Raw genomic sequence first — 18,887 nt, 5'->3', positions numbered from 1 at the left:
GACCAGACGCTTTGGAAAAGGATTGTATCACAATGATCGATAAAGGAATTTGGTTAGCATCTTTCAGAAAAAGTGTACTATCGTAAGCCAGCTGGTTGATCATCCTAGCATTTTTGTCAGCCATTTTGGGTCTCAGAGCGTCAAACTCATCACGGGAACCACTCGATATGATTGGCTTGTGATTTGCATAAAGTTGGGAAAAGTTTATATTTTTCACGCCCAAGGTCCCGCCCTACTTCCATTGAAAAAGAAATGAAAGCGGTGTCTTTTGTTTTTCACGCTATTTATATAGGCTATCGCAGTTGTAGTTTTTTTTGTCGATATAATGTTACAGGCAGAGTAGAATAATACGAACACGCCGACTTTCATTCCGCTCATAATGTCTAAACTACAGTTGCTGAACGTGTGTCTTACTGAACGACCAACAGCGGCTGCTGCTCTAGAGATGTCCGTAGCCAAAGAGACAACCATACCAGAGCTGCATGAAGAAGTCTACCGTTTGAAGGAGGAGAATGGCCGTCTACGAAGACTGTTGGATTTGGTTTTCAAGCCAGAGTTAAAGTTACGCAGAGCAGGTTTGTAATGTCTAGTTACTATATTAGCTAGCCAAGAATCTGAACTTCTCCACGGAGTTGAGCGCAGGCTAAGAAAAATGAATGAACCTCGAACTGGAGTCTCTGTGCAGTCGATATGTCAAAATGTAAGTTCTTAAACTACGGACGTCAAACATTCAGTCTGCGAAGACTATGGGCTAGTTTAGAGCGCCAGGTGAGAAATGGTTGTCTTTGTTGCAATAGTTTGTGAGTGGGCAACATGTGACCGACAGCCTTGATTTGGTCTTATATAGCAATATTTAACTTTTTCCCCCATACATACAAGCAGAGACACAGAGCTACACAATGGTATATCATGAGCAATGGGAAAGTAATTATGCTTTGAAAGTTTATACATTTGTAACCCCACTTTTGAGAAAATGGCCATTGGAAGGGTGGGTATAATTTGTGGAACGTTCCAACAGGAATCTGTTCCAAAAACTTCGTAAAGAACAAGGTTGCCAACAAACAACGAATTAACGTAGTGAGTAAAACGTAATTAAATAGCCCACTCCCTACCCGGTATCTTATTCTGCTGCTATACAACTTTGTATGTGTTGCCAACCTTGTTATTTACAACGTTTTTGGGACAGATTCCTGTTGGAATGTAAACACAAATTATACCCACCCGTCCTTGAATGTTTTGGTACACCTACTGGAGAGCTGCTCTGTCTACACCCATTAATCATTGTCCACACCCTCTAGTCTAACAGACTGACCACCCCGCTCGTGCATGGAGTGTTGCAAAATACATTTAGAAAACTGCTTGCGCCAACGCCAACAAGCGTCTGCGTTGCCAAGGGCTAAAATAGAAATCGGTTCTATTTCTGATGCAGATCGAGCTGCAAGTCCTGCCTCTCCCTTCTCCTCATTGGTTTATAGAATCAGGTACCCATGTGCCATCTCCTCATTGGTTATACCCACGTGGGTGACTGAAAGACGAACAAGGTCAGTGGTAATGGCGGTAATGCACCTAATTTATGAAAGTTGCCAATCACAATATAAAGTCAAGAGAAGAAAAAGCCTGGAAGAGAGATGACTAGAAACGATTCAGTTGACTGTTATGTGTGGATTAATTGACGGAGGAGAGGACCTTGTGCATTTCAGGTAAAATAACAACTCAATGTTTATATCCCAGGACAAATTAGCTAGCAACAAGCGAACTAGCTAAATTGCCATAAATGTTTAATGCTTTTCGACCTGTCCCCAAATTAATATAATTGGTTCAGAGTTTGTTTTGATATTTTAACCTGCGTGTCGTGATCACGTTTGGTGCGTGGGGACAAAATAAATTCATGCACGATGGCGCACTTGCGCAGCCGGTTAGGGTTCCGTGTAAAAGCCACCCATCTCTTTAAGAATTCACATGAGGTCATTTACTAAAGATTAAAAGTAGAAGCCTACAATAAGGAAAAATTACAGGTAAACAAAGAGCCCATATAAAAAATTATATATATTTTATAAATATTAGGTGACACCTTACCCAGACACACTTGTCTAAATTGATGGGTCATGTGAAAGAAATGCTGTAATCGCCAGCCACATCTTACCAAGTGGATGGGTCTCTACCGAAGGTGCAAACGGTACAGCAAAATGGTTACTCGCATAGTAGCAATATCAAAAATAGACAACTATTTATAACAAATAAACTTGGTGTGGCCTTTGATCAGGAAGTGAAGGTCCAGACTGTGGAGGTGCTTGTGCCGGGTCCACCAGGCACAATACAATTATCTCCCCCAGAAACCTCCTTTTACTCTATGTTCCAGACGTTCTAGACGACCAATTCTCATAGCTTTTAGCCGTACCCTTATTCTACTCCTATGTTCCTCTGGCGATGTAGAGGTGAATCCAGGCCCTGCAGTGCCTAGCTCCACTCCTATTCCCCAGGCGCTCTCTTTTGACGACTTCTGTAACCGTAATAGCCTTGGTTTCATGCATGTTAACATTAGAAGCCTCCTCCCTAAGTTTGTTCTATTCACTGCTTTAGCACACTCTGCCAACCCGGATGTTCTAGCTGTGTCTGAATCCTGGCTTAGGAAGACCACCAAAAATTCAGACATTTTAATTCCAAACTACAACATTTTCAGACAAGATAGAACTGCCAAAGGGGGCGGTGTTGCAATCTACTGCAAAGATAGCCTGCAGAGTTCTGTCCTACTATCCAGGTCTGTACCCAAACAATTTGAACTTCTACTTTTAAAAATCCACCTCTCTAAAAACAAGTCTCTCACCGTTGCCGCCTGCTATAGACCACCCTCTGCCCCCAGCTGTGCTCTGGACACCATATGTGAACTGATTGCCCCCCCATCTATCTTCAGAGTTCGTGCTGCTAGGCGACCTAAACTGGAACATGCTTAACACCCCAGCCATCCTACAATCTAAACTTGATGCCCTCAATCTCACACAAATTATCAATGAACCTACCAGGTACCTCCCCAAAGCCTTAAACACGGGCACCCTCATAGATATCATCCTAACCAACTTCCCCTCTAAATACACCTCTGCTGTCTTCAACCAAGATCTCAGCGATCACTGCCTCATTGCCTGCATCCGTAATGGGTCAGCGGTCAAACGACCTCCACTCATCACTGTAAAACGCTCCCTGAAACACTTCTGCGAGCAGGCCTTTCTAATCGACCTGGCCGGGGTATCCTGGAAGGATATTGATCTCATCCCGTCAGTAGAGGATGCCTGGATATTTTTTAAAAATGCCTTCCTAACCATCTTAAATAAACATGCCCCATTCAAGAAATTTAGAACCAGGAACAGATATAGCCCTTGGTTCTCCCCAGACCTGACTGCCCTTAACCAACACAAAAACATCCTATGGCGTTCTGCATTAGCATCGAACAGCCCCCGTGATATGCAGCTGTTCAGGGAAGCTAGAAACCATTATACACAGGCAGTTAGAAAAGCCAAGGCTAGCTTTTTCAAGCAGAAATTTGCTTCCTGCAACACTAACTCAAAAAAGTTCTGGGACACTGTAAAGTCCATGGAGAATAAGAACACCTCCTCCCAGCTGCCCACTGCACTGAAGATAGGAAACACTGTCACCACTGATAAATCCACCATAATTGAGAATTTCAATAAGCATTTTTCTACGGCTGGCCATGCTTTCCACCTGGCTACTCCTACCCCGGACAACAGCACTGCACCCCCAACAGCAACTCGCCCAAGCCTTCCCCATTTCTCCTTCTCCCAAATCCATTCAGCTGATGTTCTGAAAGAGCTGCAAAATCTGGACCCCTACAAATCAGCCGGGCTAGACAATCTGGACCCTTTCTTTCTAAAATTATCTGCCGAAATTGTTGCCACCCCTATTACTAGCCTGTTCAACCTCTCTTTCGTGTCGTCTGAGATTCCCAAAGATTGGAAAGCAGCTGCGGTCATCCCCCTCTTCAAAGGGGGGGACACTCTTGACCCAAACTGCTACAGACTTATATCTATCCTACCGTGCCTTTCTAAGGTCTTCGAAAGCCAAGTCAACAAACAGATTACCGACCATTTCGAATCTCACCATACCTTCTCTGCTATGCTATCTGGTTTCAGAGCTGGTCATGGGTGCACCTCAGCCACGCTCAAGGTCCTAAACGATATCTTAACCGCCATCGATAAGAAACATTACTGTGCAGCCGTATTCATTGATCTGTCCAAGGCTTTCGACTCTGTCAATCACCATATCCTCATCGGCAGACTCGACAGCCTTGGTTTCTCAAATGATTGCCTCGCCTGGTTCACCAACTACTTCTCTGATAGAGTTCAGTGTGTCAAATCGGAGGGTCTGCTGTCCGGACCTCTGGCAGTCTCTATGGGGGTGCCACAGGGTTCAATTCTTGGACCGACTCTCTTCTCTGTATACATCAATGAGGTCGCTCTTGCTGCTGGTGAGTCCCTGATCCACCTCTACGCAGACGACACCATTCTGTATACTTCCGGCCCTTCTTTGGACACTGTGTTAACAACCCTCCAGGCAAGCTTCAATGCCATACAACTCTCCTTCCGTGGCCTCCAATTGCTCTTAAATACAAGTAAAACTAAATGCATGCTCTTCAACCGATCGCTACCTGCACCTACCCGCCTGTCCAACATCACTACTCTGGACGGCTCTGACTTAGAATACGTGGACAACTACAAATACTTAGGTGTCTGGTTAGACTGTAAACTCTCCTTCCAGACCCATATCAAACATCTCCAATCCAAAGTTAAATCTAGAATTGGCTTCCTATTTCGCAAAAAAAGCATCCTTCACTCATGCTGCCAAACATACCCTTGTAAAACTGACCATCCTACCAATCCTCGACTTTGGCGATGTCATTTACAAAATAGCCTCCAATACCCTACTCAACAAATTGGATGCAGTCTATCACAGTGCAATCCGTTTTATCACCAAAGCCCCATATACTACCCACCATTGCGACCTGTACGCTCTCGTTGGCTGGCCCTCGCTTCATACTCGTCCAAAACCAATTCTTTCTTTGGCCGCCTCTCCTTCCAGTTCTCTGCTGCCAATGACTGGAACGAACTACAAAAATCTCTGAAACTGGAAACACTTATCTCCCTCACTAGCTTTAAGCACCAACTGTCAGAGCAGCTCACAGATTACTGCACCTGTACATAGCCCACCTATAATTTAGCCCAAACAACTACCTCTTTCCCAACTGTATTTAATTTTTATTTATTTATTTATTTTGCTCCTTTGCACCCCATTATTTTTATTTCTACTTTGCACATTCTTCCATTGCAAAACTACCATTCCAGTATTTTACTTGCTATATTGTATTTACTTTGCCATCATGGCCTTTTTTGCCTTTACCTCCCTTCTCACCTCATTTGCTCACATTGTATATAGACTTGTTTATACTCATTATTGACTGTATGTTTGTTTTTACTCCATGTGTAACTCTGTGTCGTTTTATCTGTCGAACTGCTTTGCTTTATCTTGGCCAGGTCGCAATTGTAAATGAGAACTTGTTCTCAACTTGCCTACCTGGTTAAATAAAGGTAAAATAAATAAATAAAAAATACCAGAGCACAAACTTGTTCTTGTTTTGGCCACTGCAGTTATCACACTTCAGGTCCCCACTTGTTTCCCCATCTCTGTAGTTGGTGAAGAAATGGTGCATGTAGTTGATGACTGAGCTGCTGCCTTTGCTGAATGACTCGCCTTCATTAATCAAGTAGTTGACTTGTTATTCCTTCACAGCAGACACCAAACAAGCCACACTTTTGAGTTAAAAAAGTAGATGGGACCTGGCTGCATAGGGTCAGAAGGATAGTGCACCTGCAAACAACTAACATTAAGAAATTCAAATGAATCGTTTCACCTCTGTCAGTCTGTCTTTACACAGCTCAGTGAAAGGCACACAATGCAAATAGTCAGAGTAACCATTTGGTTACCTGTTCAGGAGTCTTATGGCTTGGGGGTAAAAACTGTTGAGAAGCCTTTTTGTCCTAGACTTGGCACTCCGGTACCACTTGTCATGCGGTAGTTGAGAGAACAGTCTATGGCTGGGGTCTTTGACAATTTTCAGGGCCTTCCTCTGACACCGCCTAGTGTAAAGGTCCTGGATGGCAGGCAGCTTTGCCCCAGTGATGTACTGGGCTGTACGCACTACCATCTGAAGTGCCTTGCGGTCGCAGGCTGAGCAATTGCCGTACCAGGCAGTGATGCAGACCCGCAGTGCACTATTCTCCCTGGCTCCTCTGAAATGAGCACACCTGTTCTGGAAAATCCCCAATAGGCATAACCAACCATAGCAACAGTAAATATTAGGCCATAGCACTGGTACAGAAATAAACAGTAATGTCATCCTGCGAACTCCTCTAAAATGAGCACACATGTTCTGGAAAAATCCCAATACTTCCCATACATAGTTTGTATATATCCCATCTATGTCCTTAATCAGTATAAAGGATGGCATGTTGCTGACTTGTTGAGTGAAGTCAAAGCTGTGATGTATCCTGATGTCTGCCTGCTGGTTCAGTAGGGGCCCCCGGAGACAACTACAGGTCTTGACAGGTGGTCTTGCAGTCAGCAACCATCTTCTGGTAGAAGATGAACAAGCAGGTGATGCTGCTCTTGCTTCTTCAGCTTGTCTGACTTTTAACAGCTTCTGGCAGATCTGAAGACCTGATAGTTGTTCCTCTGGTACTGCCAGCGCAGGTCTGTCCTGGGCTTAGTGCTTGATGTGGGGCAGATGTTTTCTCCACAGATTCCTGAAGGAAGACAGTCTAACGACACGTACCTCTGGAAAATACAGAAATAATGTGAGGTCTTTAAAGTAGTGCCAAACATGTTGGAGGTCAATTTAAATAATCAAAATGTTATTATGCTTCACGTAAGTGTTATCGATTCCTTGTAGAGACGCTACACCGCTGCCTTTGTCCCGTGATGGGCAGCAGTTTCCACCAAAGTGTTTGTGTCCTGGTAAAACTATTGCATTATCCTCTGCGTAGTTGTTGTTGAAGTTCAAAACTCACTGCAAGTCCTCATGCTTCAGGTGTAACCTGTGCTTGCTTGGGCCAGCTCTCTTTGGTCTGATGCCTCCCATCAAATTCTCCTTGTATGACTGGTGGAGGAGAGTGTTGTTCTACTGATGCTGAAAGACAAATTCCAGATAGCCGTAATCACCATCAGACACACCTGGCTAGCTTGTTGGGTTATGTAATCATCTGGCGAAGTGGAGTCTTGTTTAGCTATGTAGCTAGCTAGCTAAACAATGAACCATAATCCCAATCTATAGAGCACTAGCAATACAAACCGGTTGTCATAGCTAGCTAACATTAAGGCGTAAGTAACATCGTTGTGTGGTAGACGGGATACTCTTGTCTGTTCCTTCCTAACCTGCGTTTGCAGCTGCGGTCGCTAACTCAACAGCTAGGAGGTATCACTTCTGTAGTGAATAAGAGTTCAAAGTTCATACCATTTGCAACCAAAGCTCATGTTGATGTTGGCTTCGTTCTGTAGTTATTATCTGAACCATTCTGACATCGGATGACACACTGACACACCCTCTTCATCCTCGGAACAGCAAGTTATGTTGTTGTCAAGGCTTTATATAGGAAGGAGGGTGAAAAAAATAATAATATAGCCCTTTTCCCTTCACAGGGGAGGGCCACTGATTTAGCAGAGCCCTATCTTATGAAAACCCAAATGTCACACATTAGGAGCTAAAATCACATTTCATCCCATCACAAAAATTTCATATTCAAACATGTGAATCTGATAACTCTGATGTGTAGACTTTCCACTGTAGCGTTTGTCATCTTATCATTGATGAGAATGTCTCCGATGACAACCGAACTGACATCATATTCATTAAGTACCACTGCATATGTTCAATTGTTCGGATTATCAGAATATACACTGCTCAAAAAAATAAAGGGAACACTTAAACAACACAATGTAACTCCAAGTCAATCACACTTCTGTGAAATCAAACTGTCCACTTAGGAAGCAACACTGATTGCCAATACATTTCACATGCTGTCTTGCAAATGGAATAGACAACAGGTGGAAATTATAGGCAATTAGCAAGACACTCCCAATAAAGGAGTGGTTCTGCAGGTGGTGACCACAGACCACTTCTCAGTTCCTATGCTTCCTGGCTGATGTTTTGGTCACTTTTGAATGCTGGCGGTGCTTTCACTCTAGTGGTAGCATGAGACGGAGTCTACAACCCACACAAGTGGCTCAGGTAGCGCAGCTCATCCAGGATGGAACATCAATGTGAGCTGTGGCAAGAAGGTTTGCTGTGTCTGTCAGCGTAGTGTCCAGAGCATGGAGGCGCTACCAGGAGACAGGCCAGTACATCAGGAGACGTGGAGGAGGCCGTAGGAGGGCAACAACCCAGCAGCAGGACCGCTACCTCCGCCTTTGTGCAAGGAGGAGCACTGCCAGAGCCCTGTAAAATGACCTCCAGCAGGCCACAAATGTGCATGTGTCCTCATGTGGCTGGAGTGTGTCAGCAGTTCCTGCAAGAGGAAGGCATTGATGCTATGGACTGGCCCACCCGTTCCCCAGACCTGAATCCAATTGAGCACACCTGAGACATCATGTCTCGCTCCATCCACCAACGCCACGTTGCACCACAGACTGTCCAGGAGTTGGCGGATGCTTTAGTCCAGGTCTGGGAGGAGATCCCTCAGGAGACCATCCGCCACCTCATCAGGAGCATGCCCAGGCATTGTAGGGAGGTCATACAGGCACGTGGAGGCCACACACACTACTGAGCCTCATTTTGACTTGTTTTAAGGACATTACATCAAAGTTGGATCAGACTGTAGTGTGGTTTTCCACTTTAATTTTGAGTGTGACTCCAAATCCAGACCTCCATGGGTTGATAAATTTGATTTCCATTGATAATTTTTGTGATTTTGTTGTCAGCACATTCAAATATGTAAAGAAATAAGTATTTACTAAGAATATTTCATTCATTCAGATCTAGGATGTGTTATTTTTGTGTTCCCTTTTATTTTTTTGAGCAGTGTAGTTCATTTCCCCCCACCTACCGATGTTCCCAGAATCTCTGTTAACCAAGGGTTTTGTAAATGTAACCGTAGTAGGGTAGATCGAGGAAAAAGTGGGGGAAGAGGTATTTATGACTGTCATAAACATACCCCCCCAGGCCAACGTCAGGACAGTAGACTGCAACCCCTTTTCATTAAAACTGGATCCGGGAGCGTTGTCATCAACTACAGTAATCAGCATAACGCAACGGACAAAATATTTTCTAGAAAATATTAATATTCATGAAATATAGTGAAACACAGCTTGGCCTTTTGTTAATCACCCTGTCATCTCAGATTTAAAAATTATGCTTTACAGCCAAAGCAAGACAAGCATTTGTGTAAGTTTATCGATTGCCTAGCATAGCATTATGCCTAGCTAGCAGCAGGCAACCTGGTCACGAAAATCAGAAAAGCAATCAAATTAAATCGTTTACCTTTGAGCTTCGGATGTTTTCACTCACGAGACTCCCAGTTAGATAGCAAATGTTCCTTTTTTTGTAGCTGAAATAACTCTGTTAGTTCTTCACGTTTGGCTGAGAATTAGACCGGAAATTGCGGTCACGACAACGCTGAAAAATATTCCAAATTGGCTCCATAATATCGACAAACATGGCAAACGTTGTGTATAATCAATCCTCAAGGTGTTTTTAAAATATCTATTCGATAATATATCCACCGGGACAGCTGTATTTTCAGTAAGACCGGGAGGAAAAATAGCTACCTCTGTCTATTACGCAATAATTACTCAGAGCCCTCAGCCGGACACTTAGCAATGTAGTCGCTTACGCTCATTCTTCAACATAAAGGCGTGAAACTACGTCAAAATGCTGTGGAAACCTTGGGGAATACGTAGAAAAAGGAATCTGGTTGATAGCCCATTCACTGCTCAATAGGGACACATCGGAACGCAGAGCTTTCAAAACGTGAGTCACTTCCTGATTGGATTTTTCTCAGGCTTTTGCCTGCAATATCAGTTCTGTTTTACTCAGACAATATTTTTACAGTTTTGGAAACTTTAGAGTGTTTTCTATCCTAATCTGTCAATTATATGCATATTCTAGCATCTTGTCCTGACAAAATATCCCGTTTACTTTGGGAACGTTATTTTTCCAAAAATGAAAATAGTGCCCCCTAGATTCAACAGGTTTTTAACAAGACGTCCTGTGTCGTTTTGCGTTCAGTTTGTGCAGTGTGCTTGAGCCGTTGTCAAGTCACTCTGGTTGAGAGCAGTTCAACATGGCTGACGTTATATCTTTAGAAAAAACGTCAGTAGAAAGGATTATCTAAACATAACAAGCAGATCATTTTATAGACTGATGCTACACTGCAGACCAATTCAAAACTCTTCTCTCAGCATGTGCAGACCATTCATTATGGGGTGGCAGGTAGCCTAGAGGTTAGAGCGTTGGACTAGTAACCGAAAGGTTGCTAGATTGAATCCCCGAGCTGACAAGATAAAAATATGTTGTTCTGCCCCTGAACAAGGCAGTTAACCCACTGTTCCTAGGCCGTTATTGTAAATAAGAATTTGTTCTTAACTGACTTGCCTAGTTAAAGAATCCCAAGAAGACTCAAGGCTGTAGTTGCTGCCAAAGGTGCTTCAACAAAGTACAGAGTAAATGGTCTGAATAATTATGTGAATGTGTGTTTGTGTTTTTTATTTTTAATACACGTTTTTGCTCTTGTGTGTGTGTGGGTGGATTAATGGGAGACTATTTAATCAATTTTACAATAAAGCTGTAATGTAACAATGTGGAAAAGGTCAAGGGGTCTGAATACTTTCCGAATGCACCGTAGTAAAATACGGATCCCCAGAATGCACTGTAGTAAAATACGGATCCCCAGAATGCACTGTAGCTGCAACTATTGTTGAATCAAAGAGCTAGCTGTTCTAAATCAAACAAATGATAAAATAACTAGGTAGATTATTCAACATTTCATAATTGCATGTTTCAGGGCCCAGATCATTGAACTTTGGATTCTGTTTTAGATGGACATTTTTCAAATTATTGAATAATTTGCAACTATTTTTCCTCCATCAGATTTCCAGCATATCCCCATATCTGAAGAGAATCCCCATGAGCAGCAGGAGTGGAGCCCCAGTCTGATTCAGGAGGACCCAGTACCCACACAGATTAAAGAGGAACAGGAGGAACTACAGACCAGTCAAGAGGAAGATCAGCTTCTAGGGCCCTTTCATACCAAAGACTCCATATTCACTTCTCCCTTTGTGGAAAGTGACTGTGATCAGGAGAACCCATCTCAGCCCTCACATCTACACCAAACCCAAACTGTGGAGGACAGAGAGAGGGACCCTCTACTCACTAACACATCTATAGAGATCAAACTAGAACCTGATGTAGAGGATTACATAGTATCAGAACCAGTCAGTGACTCTCAGCCCCTCTCCGCAGTAACTCCAGACTGTTCTGCAGCTCAGAGTGAAAACAGGAAAAGGGATGAGGTGGAGAGTGGAGGACAACAATCAGGGTCTAAGACACTCGAATCCAAGAGAAAACAGACAAAGAAAGGAGAAAGGTTCCATACCAGAACTGGAGGCAGGAGGGGTAAATCCAAGGTGTGTAGGAAGACTTTTGTGTCAAATGTTTTCTTTGATTTAAAATGTATGGAAAACACACACAAAGATGATATAATGCCAGTGTGGAAAATACTTCAGAATGTACAGGGTTTCCCCTATATTCACTTAGCAGAGTTAGTTCTGTGGTATATATTAGTTCTGTGGTATATCTTAGTGTGGTATATATTAGTTCTGTGGTATATATTAGTTCTGTGGTATATCTTAGTGTGGCATATATTAGTTCTGTGGTATATCTTAGTGTGGCATATCTTAGTTCTGTGGTATATCTTAGTGTGGCATATCTTAGTTCTGTGGTATATCTTAGTGTGGCATATCTTAGTTCTGTGGTATATCTTAGTGTGGCATATCTTAGTTCTGTGGTATATCTTAGTTCTGTGGTATATCTTAGTGTGGCATATCTTAGTTCTGTGGTATATCTTAGTGTGGCATATCTTAGTTCTGTGGTATATCTTAGTGTGGCATATCTTAGTTCTGTGGTATATCTTAGTGTGGCATATCTTAGTTCTGTGGTATATCTTAGTGTGGCATATCTTCGTTCTGCCAAGACGCACTTTAAAGTTACTATGTTTATTTGCTGAATTTAGTTTTTTGGGGGGTAAATGCAGATGCAAACCCCATGCTTCAGCCTATTTATTAAAAGCAGCTATGCTGCATCTGTTGGTCTACATGTTATAAGTCTTTGACAGGGAAAACATTTTAATATGGTGTTCACAATTTAATCTGAATTCATTTTGAAGTAGAATGTCCTTTTTTAAAGAGTCACCAGAAGTGACCCAGGGGGAGATCCTGGATTTAAAAGGGGTTTAGGTGGTGGGTGGGTCAATGGACGGGTCGACACGGCTGAATTCTTTCCAGGCTCTGGGCAAGAACACTTTTGAGATCTTGACGTCTGAGGGAAATTGTGTTTTTAAAGCGAAATTCCTGCAATCCTATACGTTCTGACATGGAGCTGAGAGAAAATGCTGCAGTTTTAAAGCAAATGTCCTGTAATTCTATGCATTTTGCCATGGATAAGTTTCTCCATCACCTATTTAGATATAGATATAGAGATATATAGAGATATATAATGACCTGCCCAAGCCTTTTATATACAGAGAACACCCTGTAGTGTGATTTCCGTGTGATTCCCATGTGTGCAGAAGCGTACGATCCGTATGTGTGGGGAGTGTGAGCCATGCAGGAGGACTGAGGACTGTGCTCAGTGTGATTTCTGTAAAGACATGAAGAAGTTTGGAGGATCCAACAAGCGCAAACAGAAGTGCAGATTCAGGCAGTGTGACGTCCACGCTCCGGGTGAGTCCATTCCGCGCTCCGGGTGAGTCCATTCCGCGCTCCGGGTGAGTCCATTCCGCGCTCCGGGTGAGTCCATTCCGCGCTCCGGGTGAGTCCATTCCGCGCTCCGGGTGAGTCTATTTACATTTCGCAGACGCTCTTATCCAGAGTGGCTTACAGGGCAATTAGGGTTAAATGCATTGCTCAAGGACACATCGACAGATTGTTCACCTAGTCGGCTCTGGGATTCAAACTAGCCACCTTTCGGTTACTGGCCCAATGCTCTGAACTGCTCTTTTCTCAAGTTTATTTGCTAAATATTTCCTTAACTCTTCTTGAACTGCACTGTTGGTTAAGGGCTTGTAAGTAAGCATTTCACGGTAAGGTCTACACCTGTTGTATTCTGCGCGTGTGACAAATAGTTTGATTTGATCACTTTACGTAACAGCTAAGATGTTGGGTTGACAGTCGCTGGACCCTGGTTCGAGTCTGACGTGGCTTCAGTATATTTGATGCATGATGTTCTCTCTCTGTCTCTGTGTGTGTAGAAATGCTGCGTGTGAAGGATGAGGAGAGCAGGCGGATCCTGAGAGGAGGACATCGGTCTGATCACTACAGTGAGAATGAGATGGAATGTGATGAAGCTGCACGCCTGTCACTATAAAAATGCACTGAACCAACATGCATGGTTGTTGATGACACTCTGTTTAGATGAACAGAATGAAATAGTCTCTATAATGCACAGTGCTTTAACTCAGACAGCTGTTTGTAGCTGCTGGAAGTGTTTCAAAGCCTAAACTTAACTCAGGATGGAAGTTTCCAGTGCTACTGTTTTTGCCATTTAATATTTTTATTAAAACAAAATCAGACAACCACATAGTAGAATAGTTGATCTATTTATCTAGTCTCCTTGTTGTGTGTAATATGTGAGATAAATATTCCTCTCGAGGTGCATTCAAGTTGTGGGAGCCATAGGAGGGAAACATGTTCTCTGACAAGCAGTCAATGCACAGCAAGTCTTAATGTTATCTCGCAAAAACATGTTTGAAAGCAGTTTTGTCCCTTAAATGAGGGGGAACCCAGTTTTACATTTCTACAACGTTTATTTCTACTCCTTCAATTGCGTGTGGCATCGTTAAACAAATGCAGAGTTTCAAGCTTTAGGTGCAACACAGCTCTCAACACAGCAAATAAAATCATTAAAAATCCTACAATGTGATTTTCTGGATTTCTTTTCTCATTTTTTTCTGTCATAGTTGAAGTGTACCTATGATGAAAATTACAGGCCTCTCTCATCTTTTCAAGTGGGAGAACTTGCACAATTGGTGGCTGACTAAATACTTTTTTGCCCCACTGCCATTTGATTTAACGATCTCCTGTGGTATCTATTTGCGGCCGTGGCACAGTGATCAAGGGTTCCTTTGACCCTGTGCAGCATCAAACAGCCATCAAGGTCAAACATCAAGAGCTGAGAGACCTGACAAGGAGAAAGTACAACCTTCTCCATAACATGAAGGTCGGCATTGCCGCAATCTTCTATTGCTATATATTTATTTGGAATTTTAAAATGAATTATGTACCTAGACTCTTGTAGAATATAGCTTAGAAATGCTTGTCATGAACTGAAACTAATGTGGATGTTATGGATGGTCATCCCACAAGCAGCAACACATTACACCACATGTAAATTACATGAGGTAGGTTTCCATGGCGACAGATTTCCATGCAAATATTCTAGTTTGCATAAAGAAAACGTGCATTGTTCCACCAAACAAGACTTGTTGCAGATTTTTAAAAACAGTGCATGATAAAGTAGTGCACATAATGTACCTTAACTTAAAGATGCCCTCTAGGATCTTAAGCATAACAGTGCACAATTGGATTTGTAACATATCACACGAAATGGATGAAATAGTGCACAATTGGATGTAGTGCACAAAAAATGGGTACCAGCTTCAAAACTATTGGCTGGAATTAGTGCATTCATTCACTTTTTCCAAATGTTGTTACAGCCTTATTCTAAAATGGATTAGATGTGTGTAGATTGAGGAAAATACAATACCACAATGACAAGGCAATACCACAATGACAAGGCAATACCACAATGACAAGGCAGACATTTTTGCAAATGTATTCAAATAAAAACATCCCATTTACATAAGTATTCAGACCCTTTACTCAGTACTTTGTTTAAGCACCTTTGGCATCAATTACAGCCTTGAGTCTTCTTGGGTATGATGCTACAAGCTTGGCACACCTGTATTTGGGTAGTTTCTCCCATTCTTCTCTGCAGATCCTCTCAAGCTCTGTCAGGTTGGATGGGGAGCGTTGCTGCACAGCTATTTTCAGGTCTCTCCAGAGATGTTCGATCGGGTTCAAGTCCGGGCTCTGGCTGGGCCAATCAAGGACATTCAGAGATTTGTGCCGGAGCCACTTCTGCGTTGTCTTGGGTGTGTGCTTAGGATCGTGGTCCTGTTGGAGGGTGAACCTTCTTCCCAGTCTTGAGGTCCTGAGCCCTCTGGAGCAGGTTGTCATCAAGGATCTCTGTACTTTTCTCCGTTTATCTTTCCCTCGATCCCGATTAGTCTCCCAGTCCCTGCCTCTGTAAAACATCCCCACAGTAATACTGCCACCACGCTAAGCCATAGGGATGGTGCCAGGTTTCCACAAGATGTGATGCTTGGCATTTGGGTTAAAGGATTTCAATCTTGGTTTCATCAGACCAGGGAGTCTTGGTTTCATCAGACCAGGGAATCTTGGTTTCTCAGGCCTAAAAACATAATGCGGGTCCAAATACACTAGCTCACTTAAACACACTACATTACCAAAAGTATGTGGACACCTGATCATTGAACATCTCATTCCAAAATCCTGGGTATTAATATGGAGTTGGTTCCCCCCTGTTGCTGCTGTAACAGCCTCCACTCTTCAAGGTTTTCCACTAATGTTGGAAGATTGCTGGGACTTGCTTCCATTCAGACACAAGAGCATTAGTGAGGTCAGGCACTGATTTTGGGCAATTAGGCCTGGCTCGCAGTTGGCGTTCCAATTCATCCCAAAGGTGTTCATTGGGGGTGAGGTCAGGGCTCTGTCCAGGACAGTCATGTTCTTCCACAGCTATCTCCACAAACCACTTCTGTATGGACCACGCTTCATGCCCGGGGTCATTGTCATGCTGAAACAGGAAAGGGCATTCCCCAACCTGTTGCCGAAGTTGGATGCACAGAATCATCTAGAATGTCATTGTATGCTGTAGCATTAAGATTTCCCTTCACTGGTACTAAGAGGCCTAGCCCGAACCATGAAAAACAGCCCCAGAACATTGTTCCTCCTCCAAACTGAAGTTGGCACGATGCATTGGGGCACGTAGCGTTCTCCTGGCATTCCCCAAAGATTTTTACACGCTATAGCACTCGGCGGTCCCATTCTGTGTGCTTGTGTGGCCTACCACTTCGCGGCTGAGCCGTTGTTGCTCCTAGACGTTTCCACTTCACAATAACAGCACTTGCAGTTGACCGGGGCTGTTTCAGCAGGGCAGAAACAATATGAACGGACTCGTTGTAAAGGTGGAATCCTATGACAGTGCCACGTTGAAAGTCACCGAGCTCTTTATTAAGGCCATTCTACTGGCAATGTTTGTCTATGGAGATTGCATGGCTGTGTACTCGATTGTACACATCAGCAACAGGTGTTGCTGAAATTAAAATCCACAAATTTGAAGGGGAGTCCCGTGTATTTATTTATTTTGATGAATGCATTTGCTGTTTCGTAACTATTACACTACTATAGGCTGTTACATTTAGAAAAACGCCACAGTTCCCATCGTGTCTTGTGTAGTTTAGAAAATTCTACATCGTTTTTAATACCAAATTGAGTAAAACAAAAACAGATCTGTAAAGGTGGAAGCAATATGGGTGAAAGTGCTCCAACACGACCCTGATTTAAGGTAGTAAAATGATCCACACATTCCAAGAGGTTGGCCTTGTTTCTTTATTTCAACAGACATGGAGTCAGAGCCTTGCAGCATACCAGACAGAGCTTCAATAAAACAAAGGCAAGAGTACAAAAACTAAAACTGCTCAGAAAATACTTACCTAGGCCATTCCTGGTTTGAGTGATAAAAATCAATCCTTGCATGGGGAGAGGAGCAGCATAACGAAGGGTGAAAGAAAAACAGGGCCATTCCAATGGGGTAGTACAGAAACTCCTCATTTTATCCACAAGGTTTGGTCTTAACAAGCATAGTGCGTGACATCGAACAAGAGGACAAAGCCATCGAGAATATTTTTTGTTTTCTTACATTGACACATGACAAAATCCTTAAGTTGGCATTTGGGTGGTGGGGGAAGGAAGTGGTTATCCTTCTCTCTGAAATCTGATAATGAAACTATCTACTCAAATCCTGGCAGAGTTACCAAGAGCAGCTGCAAACTAAAGACAATGTTTTAACATGTTTAAGCTGATTCAATGTTTTTAGTTCAAGACGAGTGACTAGATCTTCAAACTGCGGTGCAACACAGTCCCTTTGTACTCTTATAACATCAACCTCTTATTACATATTCAATTATTACATGGAGGCTTGGGACTGGCTCTCAAACCTCAAGGCCCTAACGAGTCCCATATACACACACAGAAGGAAAGTGAAAAGGCCAAGGGGGGTCTCTTCTAGGCGCTGTATGGAGGGAGGGAGGGATGGAGAAGGGGTGTCCCTCCTCTCGTACCCAGTGTGGATGCTGTGGTTTGGGGGAAAGAGTCTCAGGTGAAGGGCAGAGTGGTTCTGGCTCAGGGAAACCAACATGGATGGGATATGATGACGAGGGAGGTGAATGGCAGGGAGGGGGGTAGAGGGAGACACACCTGCAGGCTCTACAACAGACAAGAGTCCAAGTCACAGGGGAGGGAGGCAGGGATGAAGGGGGCTAAAGGGGAGCAGATAGGCGCTAGGCTTTGGGCAGGAGGGGCAGAGTGGTGGTTTAGGGGCGATTGGGGGTCAGAGTTCAAGCCCAGATGCTTCTGCTGCTCTGGAGGGACTGGAGTTAAGAGTTCTGGGGGTTAGAGGTCACGGTGGGGGCGACGTGCATCGATTGATGGGACGTCAGGTTCAGGGGGGGGGGGGGTCGCGTCCCATAAAGCACCATGTTCCTTTTTGTAGTGCACTACCTATGTCTCGGGCCTCGGTCATAGGCAGTGTACTATATAGAGAATAGGGTGCCATTTGGGACACACCCTGGGTCTGGGACTTCAGGCGCTCTCACTGCTCTCGACGGGCTGCAGTTTGACCAGGTGGTCTGGCTTGCTGCCGCTGGCATGACGCTCCCACATCTGCAGGTAGAGCTTCTCCAGATCCATAGTGTACTGCTTGGTGTTGAACAGAGGGCTGCAGATACGCTGCTTCCACACACGGGACCGGATCATCTTCAGACTGGGGGGGGGAGAACCAGGTCAGTTACAGCAATGGGGAGAAGAGAGGGAGGCAGATTGAGAGTGAGAAGAGAGGGAGGCAGATTGAGAGTGAGAAGAGAGGGAGGCAGATTGAGAGTGAGAAGAGAGGGAGGCAGATTGAGAGTGAGAAGAGAGGGAGGCAGATTGAGAGTGAGAAGAGAGGGAGGCAGATTGAGAGTGAGAAGAGAGGGAGGCAGATTGAGAGTGAGAAGAGAGGGAGGCAGATTGAGAGTGAGAAGAGAGGGAGGCAGATTGAGAGTGAGAAGAGAGGGAGGCAGATTGAGAGTGAGAAGAGAGGGAGGCAGATTGAGAGACAGAGCTAGCTGGAGTGTGTGTGTTGGTCAGAGGTCCTTACTATTCCATGTCACAACCCAGTTTGACAGCCACGTCCTCATATTCCTGTCTGGTGTGGGCGATGAGCTCGGGGCAATGCAAATAGTCAGAGTAACCATTTGGTTACCTGTTCAGGA

The 18,887-nt window shown here is 43.8% G+C and overlaps 1 protein-coding gene and 1 long non-coding RNA gene across 3 annotated transcripts; one reads left to right on the top strand and one right to left on the bottom strand.

Moving 5' to 3' along the window:
- Positions 1-215: 215 nt before the first annotated feature.
- On the top strand, positions 216-14,184 carry LOC109910203 (histone-lysine N-methyltransferase 2B). 2 transcript variants are annotated; one of them, XR_004204310.1, is made up of 4 exons: positions 216-575; positions 11,147-11,682; positions 12,843-13,106; positions 13,524-14,184. XR_004204310.1 is itself a non-coding variant. In XM_031798447.1 (4 exons), exons 1-4 carry the CDS (start codon positions 380-382, stop codon positions 13,637-13,639), a joined length of 1,002 nt encoding a protein of 333 aa, XP_031654307.1. In that variant the 5' UTR covers positions 216-379; the 3' UTR covers positions 13,640-14,184. The 2 variants fall into 2 exon arrangements, 1 of the variants encoding a protein (XP_031654307.1); XM_031798447.1 differs by having other exon boundaries at positions 12,843-12,996.
- A 2,763-nt stretch (positions 14,185-16,947) lies between these two features.
- Positions 16,948-18,887, bottom strand: LOC116355066 (uncharacterized). The gene is made up of 2 exons (XR_004204283.1): positions 18,773-18,887; positions 16,948-18,397 (listed from the first exon to the last, which is right to left on the bottom strand). It is a non-coding gene; the product is annotated as an uncharacterized LOC116355066 (long non-coding RNA).

Source organism: Oncorhynchus kisutch, linkage group LG19 (genome assembly GCF_002021735.2).
Source record: "Oncorhynchus kisutch isolate 150728-3 linkage group LG19, Okis_V2, whole genome shotgun sequence".
Taxonomy (NCBI): domain Eukaryota; kingdom Metazoa; phylum Chordata; class Actinopteri; order Salmoniformes; family Salmonidae; genus Oncorhynchus; species Oncorhynchus kisutch.
This window is presented reverse-complemented; position numbering and strand designations above follow the sequence as displayed.